Here is a 15,890-nt window from a genome sequence, read left to right on the forward strand (position 1 = left end):
GCTCACAACTTTAGTGAGACTTTATTATATATTTGTTTGTTTATTTATTTGTTTGATAACCTTCCTCTGTGTAGTGAAGTGAAGTGATTATTACTATATTGCATGTATGACCATGGAAGGGTCTTCATGTAACACTGCAGCTTTGGCCAGCAACTCAATAACCGAACCAGACTTCTTCAGATTATGTTTGAAGCCAAAAACAAGCTGTAACTCAACTCAACTTTTATTTATAAAGCACTTTCAAAACTATTAGAATGGACTAAAGTGCTGTCCATAAATAGTAAAAAAAAAAACATTCTAAAATACATAGAAACATAAAATAACATCACATGACACCAAGAAAATCAACATATTCAAAATATATATATTTTTCCCATTGCCACACGTCTGGGCAAAACTTTGTGAAGGGGCCCCTGTCAGTGCATTCTTAAAAAACACCACATTTCCATAACCTTAAGTAATAATTACAATGGTTTTCAGTATGCAAGGTGCACTGACAGCTTTCTATAGGGGTGAATTCAGGTTGAATAGGACATTTTTTTCCCCAGTTATCTCAATGGCAAAAAGTGTCCCAACATGAATTCACTCTTAAACTGCAAAAAAAAAAACCTGCAAGTTAGGAAAAACGAATATACATATGAAAAGGGAAACTCGTTAAACACGTTAAATTGTCAGTAAGTAAATTTAAAACCAAATTTTCGTTGACAGCTAAATAAATGCTTTTTTTTTTTTTTTAAATAGTAGGCTAATGCTCTGGCACCATCTAGCTGTCAGAAAAACTATAACACACATCCGAATTGGCTTTCTAAATACCCGATTTACTAACGAAATTATTTACAGCATGATGCATATATAAAAGGCATGGTTGTTTCATCTCAAATTTGGGTCAAATATGGACAAACCCAACCGTTGGGCTAAATTAAATTAACCCAACTGTTGGGTTTGCCCATTTTGACCAAAATCTGGGTTGAAACAACCAAGCCTCTTTTTTTAGTGAACAAGGATTATGTAAACATACGAAAATACACCAATATTTCTCTAAATGAGCTAATTTTAGACTAATGGGCATTATTTTAAAGTAGCCTAGTCAAACGGCACTGAACATGAATGTTTAATAGGCTATAGGCTACGGAGGAATTGGCTCTGATTTTTTTTTTTTTTTTCATTTCGCAGCAAAATAAAATAATTTGATAGCCTCAATTTTATGCTTTACTAATACTAAATAAATAATTCAGACTCAATAAGAGATTATTTGAAATTATTGTTTGCCAGGCATATCTTCCCTTGATGTAAATCTCACATTTTATTTCCAGAGTTCCCTTCCTTGTGTTTACAGTAGGCCTAATCATATCATGATATAAGGCTGGAAGTCCAGAACCCAAAAGAAGTTAAGTAAATGTAGTGCACTTCGATACCGATATCACTCGTGTCTTTCTTTAGAGCTGCATAACACAGCGTCCCCTGTCGTTGTCACATGCTAACAACGCAAAACAGCGAAATCTATCATGAATGAATAATTTTGAAACTCTATCTATCTATCTATCTATCTATCTATCTATCTATCTATCTATCTATCTATCTATCTATCTATCTATCTAGCTATCCTATACTGCAACAGTGGCTGTATTGGTGGCAATGCATGCTGGTGAATCATCTTATGTATGCAGATGACCTTACTTTTAGTCCGAGTAGTCCTGGGCAGCAGGAGCTTCTTAATATATGCTCTGACTATGGGGTGGAATTTGATATAAAATATAATTCCAGCAAAAGTGCTGTTTTAATATGCAGAACGAAACAGGATAAATGGCTTAATTTTCCTGTGTTCATGCTAGCCAATAATTGTCTTGAGGTCTGCAAAAAGATTAAATACATTGGTCATTGTATTACAGATGATATGAATGATGATGATGATGATGATGATGATGATGATGATGACATATAGTTATATGCACAGGCAAACACCATAGCACGTAAGTTTAGTTACTGCTCTACTCAGGTAAAAGTGGCTCTGTTCAAAGCTTACTGTACACCACTCTTTACTGCCCATCTGTGGTCTTCTTACAAAAAATCCAGCATGCAGAAGTTAAAAGTTGCCTACAATGATGCAATGAGAATCTTACTCAAGGTTCCCAGAGGAGGGAGTGCTAGTCAGATGTTTGTATCTGTATGAGTAATCACACTGAAAGCACTTTTTAAGAAATTTGATGTTTAAGTTTATGCAACGTCTGGATGAGTCTACCAACAGTATCATGGTGGCACTCTCAAATCCCTTAGTCAGCTGCAGGTACACATCCAGACTGAGAGTGCATTGGCTGAAATGTCTGTATGTATTTTAATTATTGTATTTGCTTCTTTTTTTATTGTTTGTTTGCTTGTTTGTTTTTGTTTGTTTTTATCTGTCCTGTCTTGCGTGGCTTTTTGGACATGAGTCTGGCAAATAAACTGAATTGAACTGAATATCTATCTATCTCAAAGCAACCAACAAGACTTTTATTATAATAGCTTTATTTATTTGTTTGTTTGTTTGCTTTATTATTTAATATTTAAAAAAAATTGTGATTTGCATTATTATTAATTATTACCAGACCAAAATACTGTGCAGCTGTGCTGTGTATTTACTGAATGAGCACTGTGATTCGGCCTGTGTTCTCTTATATTCTTCTCTTTACTTCTAAATGTGCAAAATACATTTGTAATCATTTTTATTTTACACTTTTAATTATTTTAATTTCTTTCAAAACTGTTATTTATCTGTTTATGATCTTCTTTTTTTTAAAGAATAATAATTTTGATGTAAAGTACTACTTTGAATGTGTGTTAAATGTGCTATATAAATAAATATAAAATTGTCTGGCCTTGCCTTACAACATGCCTCTGTCTGGCAACATATGAAACACACTGAAAATCCCAAAAGTATCACACTCCTGCAGGTCTACACCTTTAGAAACCTCTTTCCTTGGCTTTCACATTCACCGAGCACGCAGGTGTTTGGTATGGGTTCATAGACATTCTCTGGTGCAGTGCGCCTTTAAGCAGCAGCGCTTCTCTGGTTGGTTGGATGTGGTCACATGAGCACTTCCTCCTCCAAAGGGGCAGTGCAGTGCTCTGCTGTTGTGTTTAGTAGCTCTTGCCTCTGGAGGTTACGGGACAAGACCACTGTAAGACATTAATGTTATTTCATTTCAGTACTATTCAAACTAATGATATGAAGATACATAGTCATGCACTTTTAAAACATTTTATTTACTGTTTATGTGTGGTTAAATGACATTGACGTTAAATAGCGTGCAAGAACAGTAATAAATGGTCGGTTGTGCTTATGTTTGTTTTGATATTGAGCTCATTTATATCTATCTATATGTTTTTGCAACTCTTGTTACTCTTTTAACCCATCCCAAACAGTGTATAAATATCCCAAAAAACGTGTTGGTGTTGTGTTTGATGATCTATTTTGTGACAGTGAGAGTGTTGTAACTGACATTGAACTTTGACCTGATAGCTAACTAAAGCACAAAATGCTGCACATGATAAATAAAGTTAGTTTGTGAAATAAAGTATTGTAAAGTCTGAGCTAAATTCCATGGCAAAATAATGTGCAATGAAATAATTTACTGTTCCTGGTATCCAGAAAATGGACCATAAGAAGAATATGCTGACATATTGATTGTATTAGTTAACTGGAAAACCCTGAATTACTTTAAATGTATATGAGGGAATAGTTGATTCAGACAATTACTAAACATACTGCAATAGGAAAGGGAAACGTTTTCTTGCCTTAAGAAAATCATCATCTTAGAAAAATGTTGTGGATATTGTTGATTTGAATATGTTTGTCTTTTTGTGTTTCAGGACATGAGTGTGCCAGCCATCACAGACGCTAAATGCGTTTTGGAAGAGAACATGGATGAGGGGATCCCAGACCTTCCCAGTGGTCCACTCGACATCTACAGGGAGAGAGCATCTTTCAGCTGGAAGGACATGATGCGGTTTCTGGAGGGTGATGAAATCATTGCATTCAAGGTACAGTAAGATGATTATGTTTTGCTCATCCTTTTATTACATTTTTATGTCCAAGAATAGTACACATTTAGTGACTAAGATTGCTGTTATAACATTACATACCAAGTCCTGATTTTAATAATGTTCCAAAGATCCTTTTTTTAAACAGCACAATTATACACAATATAAAGTGGGAAGTTGTCCACTTTATCAATAAAAAGTAAAAGTTTTTTTTGGATTGGGATTGAGCTGAATTTCAAATGAATGATTCCTCCTTTTGACCAGTCTGAGAATGTCCACAGTAGTGATGGGCGCTTTCGAAACACTGCTTCATGTAGCTTTGAAACATTTACAAATATTTTGTTTAGAATCGGTGCTTTGGAGCCCATTTCAAACTCACAAGTCATTATTTCAGCAAATAAGTCTTCGTTACGTCATACAGTTTCGAACCTTTCGAGCATTTCAAAATTCGAACAGTTCGCTGCTCAGTGATCGAGTGAACCCATAAACAAGTGTCTAATAGTTTTAACTGATATCATGTCAGTTTTATAATGTGGGTTAATTTTTAATTACTGTAATGAATTTATACATACTTATCCTTGTATAATAAAAAAGGAGAATATTGAATTGCTTAAAAAGGCCTGCCTAATGACACACAAAATAAGCACTACACATTAATAAAAGAACAGTTATATTTGTAGATTACATTTAATTGATTACACTTTCATGAAAACATTTGGTTTGTAAAAGCTGTAATTCTAAATGTTTGGGCTGAGTTTTCTTTGCGTTTCAGTGCTTTGACCAGCAGGCGCTGCCAACCTGTGGCGTTTTGAGCTCTTCATTTTGCTAAACAGTTGGTTCAGTTGTTGAAGCATTGTTTCAAAAAGCTTTATTTCTCCCAACACTTGTCCATAGTTATTGATATAGATTTCTTTCTGTTTCTCTTTCTCTGAGCAGCAGCACGTGTTCAGAACACTGGAGAGTGACCCGCTCTTTGCCCGGCAGCCCGGGGAGGACGTCCCAGTGGAGCAGAAGCGAGAGCTCACCTTCCGCCGCTGTAAACAGCTATTTAAGTATGACTTTTTAACACGTGATGATGCCATGCAGAATCCCTGGAAGATGACAATCCTCAGTGACTGCCTGGGAATGTATGACTGGTCTTTGGGAGCCAAGTACTTCCTTAACAAAGGGGTGAGCCCATTTCACTAAATGCCCTCCAGAGACGCCCAAAGCTTAAAGTCGGCATGAAACGGAAGTTGCAAGTGTCTTTTCTTCCCTATTGTGATTTATATCTAAGTGAAATGGCTTCTGGAATGATAAAAATGTATGGTAACACACTGCCCTCCCCAGAATAGTTTGTACATAATCCTTACAAAATAAGAATGACCCAATATACAGTAAAGCTCACACAGAAGTGATTGCTTGATACTCATATTTTGCTTTTTTGTGGATAATTGTGTTCTCTTTATTATTGTTTATTATTATTTGTGATGATTATTTATTTAAAAAAAAACAATTTCTAAACATAAACCCCTTGTTTTCAAACGTATTAGATGTTTGGAGCCACAGTGGCAAGCACAGGATCTCAGAGGCACCTGAAGTTCGTGAAGGACATTGAGCAAATGATGGTAAATGATCTGGGTAGTTTTTAATTATTTATTTATTTATTTAGTTTTTTAATGCAGCACATATAAAACCATATCAGCCATGAAATATTTGTTGGACAACTTGACTGAAAGCTTCAGTGTACTGAGTAAATGTGCACTATATCTTGATTGCATTCATAGAAAATATAGGATGGCTTGGCATAATGATGTTCACTACTTTACAATTTACTATTTAAGGGAAAATGCTGTTTTAATATTTGCTTTTAAAGATCAATGTAAGATTATTATTTGCTTTTATAGATTATCATATTTTGGCTGCTCAGAGTATTATAGTATGATTTTATGATGGCTATGACTGTCTCACATGTCATTATTCACCTTCCATTCAACTTGAACACTTTGAAACACAAGCTCAGTAGGCCATAAACAGGAAGTTCCAAGGTGCTGCGTATTTCTGTGTGTGTGTGTGTGTGTGTGTGTGTGTGTGTGTGTGTGTGTGCGCGTGTAAAAACTAGCGAGTTGCCTTTGACATTTTTCATGGAAAACCACATGAACCACTGACAGCAAATTAACATTGTCTCTCTCTGTTTAGACATTTGGATGCTTTTCATTGACAGAGCTGAGCCATGGCAGCAACACAAGAGCCCTGAGGACAACAGCCAGATATGACCCCAGCACTCAGGTACTTTACTACCAGATGCGATGGTGTGAACAGTCCACTACCTGTAACCATACCTAGATATAACAGAAGTCTCAACACATTGCATAAATTTAGCATATCACTGAAAAGCACATTGCTTATAACTTTTTTTGAATGAGATTAAATGAATATGCCCATACAAATCATAATGGGACATCGACTGTTGATTTATTAATCTTGGTAAATGTTGATTTAATAATAAGTAATAAATATTGAACTAGTAAATATAATAAAAACAAAATAAGATACCAATGGCATAATAATGAATGCTATTCTTAAATAGTATTGGATGGATAATAAATGCTATGGTTCATTGTTGATTCATGATAGCTGAAGTATTAGTGACAAAATATGACAAAATATTTAATTCACATTATCTGAATAATTCAATTCAAAATCTGACAATATGGAGCCTTTTAAAGAACATATCTCTGACTACTATGGGTACGTTCACACTGCGACCTATAGTGCTCAATTCTGATTTATTGCTCAGCTCGTTTTTTTTTTATAGCTGTTGAAATTGTTGTTTTAAATGTGGCCAATATCAGATTACAGTGTAAACAGATCACAGTGTGAATAGATGACCCGTATGTGCAAAAGAACGATAAAAAGACGTATGAAATTACATTACTTTAATGCAAGGTATGAAATTACATTACTTATAATGTAAACACAGAGGACATTAAAGTAAGTGATTACTCGTTTATTTATAGTGTGATCTGACACCGAAGCCAGGGAATTTATGCACAGGCAATATAAAAAACAAAGATGAGGATGTGAAAAAAGAGAGCCGAGTTTTAAAACATTTATGAGACAAGCCCTTATGTTTTGCTTGTATATAGAGCTGTCACTGTAATACATGTGAGTTCTGGCACATCACTGTCCTTCCACTGACTACCCTTTGTAACTGTCTTGATAACTTTGGGCATGTAAAATCTTTGACTCCCATGAGTTGTGACGAATGTTGCTCTAGAGTGACTTTGACGTAAAAGTTGCATGAATTCCGATATGACTGTTCATACTGAGGTCACATTGCAAAACATCTGACCTGTAAATTCCAACATTGAATTTACTGTCGAACCACTGAATTTGAACCATTTGAACCACTGAATTTCTGGAAGCGAATTTGCAAAGCGAAATAAAATGGACTGAAACCCGCCTGTTGAATATTATAGGTTGCATTTTTAATCAGTTTGAATATTTTGGAAGTGAACTATGAAAGGTGAATATGGATTATTGAAATTTTACTAATGAAAATGTGTTTGAAATGTTTTGAATTGATATATTCACAGCTTAAATATTCAACCATGCTAAATTTCAGCACATAAAAATGCAAGCCCTAAAAATACAATGCATTAAAATACAAGCAGGGTTAATGCAATGCATATTTTTTTCAAGTAGTGCAATTCAACAGGCTTTTTGTTTCAAAAACATTTGGCATTATTTTACTTCCATATGAAAAGATCAGATTCCTTGTGATTTATGCTGTTCACACTGTCATGAGAAAAACAGATCTGAGTCACATGTGAGCAACAACAACAAAAAATTGGATTTGTGCCACATTTACTAGCAGTCTGAACGTAGCCTTATAGCTCAATCCACCTTTCTTTCATGATTCTTTGACCTGGTTTTTACCCCTTTTTTTTTTCTTCTCTTTATTATGCCTGATGGTCCTAAAGCAGCTAATGTATGTTGTTTTAAAATCCGCAGGAGTTTGTGATCAACTCTCCAGACTTTGAAGCAGCAAAGTTCTGGGTAGGGAACTTGGGAAAGACAGCCACTCATTCAGTCGTATTTGCACAGCTTTACACCCCTGATGGACAATGTCACGGCCTTCACTCTTTTGTAGTCCAAGTATGTGTGAAAGTACATTTTCAGTTCATTTTCTTGTCTTGTTAGAGCAGCTGTGACTAAAGCAGTTTTAATGTCATTTAATTTAATAGGTCAGGGACCCAAAGACCTTGCTGGCAATGCCAGGAGTGATGGTTGGGGATATGGGAAAGAAACTGGGTCAGAACGGTCTGGACAATGGGTGAGTTTAATGCTGGACTGTGGACTGATGAGATGTTGTGATTACAGTATTTGGTCATTAGAGGGCGGTAATAGAAAATCATAAATGGATATTTCCATCTGACTCGGAGTCTCACTTCATCTCTGTAATATATCCCTCTGCCCAGTGCCCATATAATGGAAAAGTTATTCTTCATTATACTTTTCAATGTAAGCATTAAAAAAACAAACTTATTTTGATGTGCATAATAAATAAGCGATTTTGTCAGTTTTGCAGTGTTTCACAATCTGAGGATACCTCGGGAAAACTTGCTTAACAAAACAGGAGATGTTATGCCTGATGGCCGCTACGTTTCACCTTTTAAAGTAAGCAAAATTATATCATTGCCTAATAAATAGTTACATAAAGCTCAATGTTTTATTGCAGTTACACTGTAGAAATTATTATCTGTATTATCTCTTTGCAAATAAGACTATATACATAAACATTAATAATTGCAAAAGAACAGCATTTATTAATTGTTTGTTTTCAGTAAAAATAACTAATCATGAACAATAGTATATTTTAATTTCTCACTAACCTAGATTAATAAATGCTGTAAAAAGTATGGTAACACTTTACAATAAGGTTTCATTTGTTAACATTAGTTAACTACATTTCTTAACATGAACTAACAATACTTCTACATACTTTTTTTATCTTTATTAATGGTAATCTCAACATTTACTAATACATTTTTAAGGATTAAAAGTTGTATCTATTAACATTTAGTTAATGCACTGTGAACTAAAATGAACATGAACATTAACTAACATTAACAAAAATTAATAAATGCTGTAAAAGTATATTGCTCCTTGTTAGATCATGTTAGTTAATGCATGAACTAATATTAAAAAATGAGACCTTATTGTGAAGTGTTACCAAAATTAGTGTTTATTGTTAGCCCATGATATCTAATGCATTGGCTAATGTTAATGTATTGAACCTTATTGTGAATTGTTACCAATTAACTTTAACACATCTTTTAAAACAAAAAAAAATATATATAGTCGTGCTCAGAATTAATGGCACCCCTGGTAAATATGATCAAAACTGGCTGTAAAAAATAAATCCGCATCGTTTATCCTTTTGATCTTTCATTCAAAAAATTGCCAAAAATCTAACCTTAAATTGAAGTAAAAGAATTGAAAGTGGCGGGGAAATCACATTATGAAATAAATGGTTTTCTCCAAAACACGTTGGCCACAATTATTGGCACCCTTTTATTAAATACTTTTTGCAATCTCCTTTTGACAAAAGAACAGCTCTGAGTTTTCTCCTATAATACCTGATGAGTTTGGAGAACACCTGACAAGAGATCAGAGACCATTCCTCCATACAGAATCTCTCCAGATCCTTCAGATTCCCAGATCCATGTTGGTGCTTCTTCTCTTCAATTCACTCCACTCATCAGGTCAGGGAACTGGGACGGTCATGGCAGAAGCTTCATTTTGTGCTCCGTAACACATTTTTGTGTTGATTTTGATGTTTGTTTTAGATTGTTGTCCTGATGGAAGATCCAACCACGGCCCATTATAAGATTTCTAGCAGAAGGCGTCAGGTTTTGATTTTTTATCTGTTGATATTTGATAGAATCCACGATGCCATGTGTCTGAACAAGAAGTCCAGGACCTCCAGCAGAAAAATATGCCCACAACATTAAACATAAGATAAACACAACATAAGATCCAACGGTATATTAAATTGTACACATGGGGTACTTTTTATCCTTGTGTGCACCAAACCCATCTCACGTGTTTGCTGCCAAAAAGCTCTATTTTTAGTTTCGTCTGACCACAGAATCCTGTGCCGTTTGAAGTTCCAGTCGTGTCTGACAACTGAATTTGCTGGAGTTTGTTCTTGGATGAGCGAGGAAGATTTTTCTTGAAACCCTCCCAAACAACATGTGGTGATGTAGGGGTTATTTTATTTTATTATTATTTTTATAGGCTTTCTGACCCCAAAACTCAAGTAATCTCTGCAATTCTCCATCTGTGATCCTTGAAGAGTCTTTGGCCACTCAAACTTTCATCCTCACCATCCATTAAGGCAATATAGACACACGTCCTCTTCCTGGCAGATTCGTGACATCTTTAGTTGATTGGAACTTCTTAATTATTGCCCTGATGGTCAAAATAGGGATTTTCACAATCTGAGGATACCTCAGATTGTGAAGAGTTGAGGATTTCAACTCTTTAGCTATTTTCTTACAGCCACCTTCTATTTTGTGATGTTCAACAATGTTTTGCTGCACATCAGAACTATATTCTTTGGTTTTACTCATTGTGGTGGATGATTAAGGGAATTTGGCCTTTGTGTTTCCTCATATTTAAACTCCTGTGAAACAAGAAGTCATGGCTGGACAATTTCATGTTCACCCTGGTGTGCTAAAAAAGGTAAACATTAATGGGCATATTCTTCAGAGATATTTTACTCGTAAAAAAATTCTAGGTGTACCAATAATTGTGGCCAACGTGTTTTGAAGAAAAACATTTATTTCATAATGTGATTTCCCCGCCACTTTCAATTCTTTTACTTCAATGAAAGGGTAGATTTTTGGGAATTTTTTGAATGAAAGATCAAAAGGATAAACGATGCAGATTTATTTTTTACAGCCAGTTTTGATCATATTTACCAGGGGTACCATTAATTCTGAGCACGACTGTATATAGGTTAGGTGCAATGCAACAGTATTTTATTGATGAACATGGGAAATAATAGAGCCATTTTAGTGTGTATCCGTGTAGACATCTTGCAAGCTATAAACCCTTTGGTCGCTCTGCAGTGAGAGAACGCAGTGGTGCAGTGGCTGTTATTCCAGCTGCTGTGCTGTGCTATGCAAGATGTACGAGAAGGAATCCCTATGCTTTCATTTCAAACAAACAAGGAGTTTTTAATCACAGGAAAAGCCAGGCCGTCAGCCAATGGTACTGACAGAAAGACATAAAGGGGTTTTTCTGAAAACAAACAAAGGCGAGAGGTCGAGGATGAATAAATGAGATTTCATTTGCCCTTCTTTTTCCTCACATTCTTTTATTCTGTGGTTTGGTCTCGTCATCTCTGCTATGCGTTTTCAATTACTTCATGTGTCTTTCCATCCTGTCTTTTTCCTATAAGGACCCCAATAAGCGGTTTGGGGCGTCTTTAGGGGCTCTGTCAGGAGGCAGGGTGGGCATTACGAGGATGGCACTGGTCAATCTGAAGCTGGCGGTGACTGTGGCTGTGCGATTCTCCGCCACACGCAGACAGTTCGGGCCCAAAGAGGACGAGGAGATTCCGGTGCTGGAATATCAGCTACAGGTACAGAATACTCACACACTCCAGTGGAAACATTTCAAGAGTTCTTCACTACATCATAAGGACTGTGGATAAGTGATAATTATTTTGTTTTATCTGCCTTTGTTTAGTCATGATCTGCCTTTAATTTATCATTAATAAAAAAATGGAAGCTTTTAATTAAAATAATTTCAAATGAAACTGAAAAGTAATGTAATTTAATGTATTAGAATAAACAAAAATCCAATGTGAGCATATTTATTAGTTTTAGTATTTGTCATACACAAAAATGATGGTAACACTTTGTTTAAAAGTACTGTTGTACATGTATGTACTTGCATAACTACTTTCTCGTATTCCACTGTAACTGCATTTACAGTAAATAAAGTGACTGTAAATAAATTAACTTTAAAATAAATGTATATATAAATATATATATATATATATATATATATAGAGAGAGAGAGAGAGATACATACATATAGATATATTCATAGATATTTAATCTCTCACACTCACACTCACACACACACACTATATATTTATCAAAATTCATACTTATTAAATTCACTAAATGGCCAAAAGTGAAACTGGCATATTGGAAACATTTAAAAATGTGCTAAACATTTAATAGGCCTTTGTAGGGATATGACCTGCAGTAATCTTTTTGGAGAGTGTTTTCTTCCACTTCTCAGTGTTCATTTTCTGGGTATCACTGAAGGTAGCATTCATTTGTAGTTCTTAGATCAAACTCACTGCTTTTAAGCTATTTGTCTTTTGACCCATCCTGTTCATGTGCTTCATCCTCTGTTTCAGCAATGGCGTCTTATCCCATTTCTGGCTGCCGTGTATGCGCTGGAGCACTTCACCAGATCCTTCTCCATGAACTTTGTCGAATTTCAAATTGGACTCCTAATGAAGGACAAAAGCGACAGACAGGTATAGATCATATGCTTTAAATATGCTGAAAATATGAGCATACAAAACATCTGAAGTTCAGAAAGTCGTAATCTTCTAGTATTTGATCACATATAGATTGTGTGTCACTCCTCAGGCTGAACTGGGCAGAGAGATCCATGCCATGTCATGCGCTAGTAAACCTCTGGGATCGTGGACAGCCCAGCAAGGCATTCAGGAATGTCGGGAGGCTTGTGGAGGACACGGCTACCTTGCCAGTAAGGAATCTTTAAAATCTTCATAAACTAAATGGTTAATGGAAGCATAAACTACGGTGGCCCAGTAGTGCAGGACACAATGAAAATAAAAAACAAACAAATGCAAGTTAACAGAACTACGGAATCAAGACATAACTCAATGGAAACAAGTCACAATGCAACGGAATCGTCACACCAAAACAGAAACATGTCACAACACAACGAGTTCGCCGCAACACAACGGAAATTCTCCTGCTCCTTTCTCAGCGTGCGTTAATGCTAAGGACTTTATATTATAGGTAATGGTCTAATATTATAATCCGTATTTTGGACTTTTTTTTTAACTGTATACCCCTTTTTTTCATAACCCCTTCAACTGCACTTATTGCTTTTTTAAATTAGCCAAGTTATTTATAACTATGTGAATTTAAAGTGTAATTTAAAAAGCCCGGTACAGTAAAAGTATATATATAGTCCCCATTTGTGTGTGTGCACATAGGACCATTTTTGTTGTTCGTGGCAATTCCTTTGGGTTGTGGCTTGTTGTGTTGTGTCTTGTTTATGTTGTGTTGTGGCTTGATTCCGCTATGTTGTTAACTTATGTTTGCTATTTAAACTTGTTGTGTCGTTATTTTGTGCGCTACTGGGCCACTGTAATAAACACCACGTCAAATATCAAAAGAAGAGGTGAACTATGCTTTTAGTTCAGCTTGTGTTTACCTGTTAATCTGATTATCTATTCATTCGAAGTGAACCGGCTGGGAGACATGCGCGACGACAATGACCCAAACTGCACTTATGAGGGAGACAACAACGTTCTCCTGCAGCAGACCAGCAACTATCTGCTCAGCTGGCTCCAGCACAAACAGGAAGGTCTCTACACACTAGAGCTTTTTCTTTATAGTCATTCATGGTTTCTCAACAATGTCTCAATAGAAAGAAGTAATGACAGTTGTATAATGTTTGTTAACCATGACATCCAGATCATTCTTTGCATGCTGTTTTTTTTAGAGTTATATAGAATATGAAGAATTCTTCTGAAGTAGATTTGAAATGTCTTGCTTTTTCTGTTTCTTTTCCTCAATCTAGGTAAAGGAAGGATTGAATCCCCACTTGAGACTGTGAACTTTTTAGAGGACATGAGCAGCATTCTGCAGAGCAAGTTCACAGTTGGCTCAGTGGAAGAGTGCATGAACTCAGCCGGTACGCAACATTAACACTACATTCTCCATAACAGAGACACATATATGCACAACCACACGCACAAACCACATTACTCATCTAGCATTCACTTCACCTCAGGTACCTCTGTTCCTCTGGTGCTCTTTTTAGCTTTTTTTTTTTCAGTTTAAACCGTGTAATTTACGGATAATTTCAGGATTTTAAGTAGGACTGTTGGTCAATAAAAAAAATGTATTAATCGCTCAGATTTCTGTAATTTAATCCTGATAAATAGCACTTAACTTTAAAATTTGTAATTATAAATATATTTCGCATTGAATCTCCAAATTAATGTAAAAACAACAAAGACAGTCATTTTAAATTATTGATTTAAACGTTTGTTTAATGACATTTTTTTAATGGCCTTATCACTGATAGCAATACTGATACTGAATTAAATAAGTAATTATTTAGTATAATTTATTAACAATTACTAAACACTGTATCTATGTTTTATTTCTTTTGATGTAATTTAATGCTAGCCTAAAGATGTGTGGAAAAGACTTTAGCAAAGCTACTTCAGGAATTGTATTGTGTTCATTATTTGCCACAGATAATTTTAATTCCAGAAATTAACACATTATTTTTCTCAGACTTATTTTTTAGGAAATTTAAGATTAAAATTTAAAGACGGATTAAGATCAAAGCAAGATTATATCATTGTAATATTTCCATACTATATTAAGATCTCTCCATATTGGTATTGATCTTTTCTCTTATCTATTGAACCACATAAACACTGTAAGCATGGTGTTGTTATGGTGTTCAAAACATTTTTGTGTTGATTCTATCAAATGTATAGCTCTAGTGCAGAAGTTAATTTACACAACCCAAAATTGTAATACTTTTCTTTTGAAGTACTAGTATTTTCTTCAGGAACTGCAAATCTAGTTCAGTTCTGTTACTCAGCTAGTGAAGCATTAGTTTTGTTTAATAGAGTCATTTTTCATTCACTCAGATCAAGCCAAATAAACAAGCTGAGCCTCATGATGTGTCATTTTCATATCCCACTTTCATGGTGCTGGTTTTGTGTAATACAAGATGTTTGTGTGTGCGATGCTGTTTTCGAGAGCACATTATCTAATACATAAACCGCCACACCTCCACCGCACACAGAGAGAATGTGAGAATCTGCGTCATGCTGTGTTTTTGTGTGGATTACTGTTAAAAGTGCTCCTTGATGCTGCAGACGGCTCCAGTGGGAGAGTTTTACTTCTTCAACTGAGCTACACATCTGCTAAACATCTGCTCTTTATTGACCTCATTCCTCTGCTGGTGACTCAAATCATTTTTGCCTGGTTACAAGGGTCAGAGGATCATCGTTTTAATTGGACGAGGACAGGGAGTGGACTGTTTGGGTTTTAACTGACTTGTGTCACCTATCGCATCATGTGACAAGCACCAAGGGAGTTTTTAAATGCTAGACCAGTTTTAATATTACTCACCCCAGCTATTTTACATCAAAACTTTGAATACTCTCTTCTATACCTATAACAGTGCATGTCTTCAATCAGTCCACTTCAGGCCAACTACGTATGACACACTCAAGAAATAGTTCAACTAAACATTCTGTCATAATTTACTCGCGCTCTCATGTCGTCCCAAACCTTTATGACTACTTGAAGCCTTTATATATAATGCATTACAAAAGTATTATGCCTTGTAATGCACCTTTTAATACATTGTAAGATCTCATAATTAATTGTAACCACAGTTATAATACGTTATATTACTTACAGGTGAAACTTGAAAAATTAGAATATCGTGCAAAAGTTAATTTATTTCAGTAATTCAACTTAAAAAGTGAAACTAATAGACTCATTACATGCAAAGTGAGATATTTCAAACCTTTATTTGATATAATTTTGATGATTATTGCATAC

The 15,890-nt window shown here is 35.2% G+C and overlaps 1 protein-coding gene across 1 annotated transcript in view; it reads left to right on the top strand.

Annotated features, from left to right (window-relative positions):
- Window positions 1–3,707: 3,707 nt before the first annotated feature.
- acox3 (acyl-CoA oxidase 3, pristanoyl) overlaps window positions 3,708–15,890 on the top strand; it is a 28,356-nt gene continuing 16,173 nt past the window's right edge. The window contains exons 1-12 of the mRNA XM_056258906.1: window positions 3,708–4,020; window positions 4,957–5,190; window positions 5,553–5,627; window positions 6,199–6,288; window positions 8,017–8,160; window positions 8,250–8,338; window positions 8,586–8,682; window positions 11,474–11,656; window positions 12,449–12,571; window positions 12,687–12,807; window positions 13,537–13,659; window positions 13,876–13,989. Of these exons, the coding sequence (XP_056114881.1) occupies window positions 3,853–4,020; window positions 4,957–5,190; window positions 5,553–5,627; window positions 6,199–6,288; window positions 8,017–8,160; window positions 8,250–8,338; window positions 8,586–8,682; window positions 11,474–11,656; window positions 12,449–12,571; window positions 12,687–12,807; window positions 13,537–13,659; window positions 13,876–13,989 (1,561 nt within the window). The 5' untranslated portion in view covers window positions 3,708–3,852. The remainder of the gene's footprint in view (window positions 4,021–4,956; window positions 5,191–5,552; window positions 5,628–6,198; window positions 6,289–8,016; window positions 8,161–8,249; window positions 8,339–8,585; window positions 8,683–11,473; window positions 11,657–12,448; window positions 12,572–12,686; window positions 12,808–13,536; window positions 13,660–13,875; window positions 13,990–15,890) is intronic.

The sequence above is a fragment of the Rhinichthys klamathensis genome, unplaced genomic scaffold, assembly GCF_029890125.1.
Source record: "Rhinichthys klamathensis goyatoka isolate OS25496 unplaced genomic scaffold, OSU_Roscu_1.1 h1tg000161l_1, whole genome shotgun sequence".
Lineage (NCBI taxonomy): Eukaryota > Metazoa > Chordata > Actinopteri > Cypriniformes > Leuciscidae > Rhinichthys > Rhinichthys klamathensis.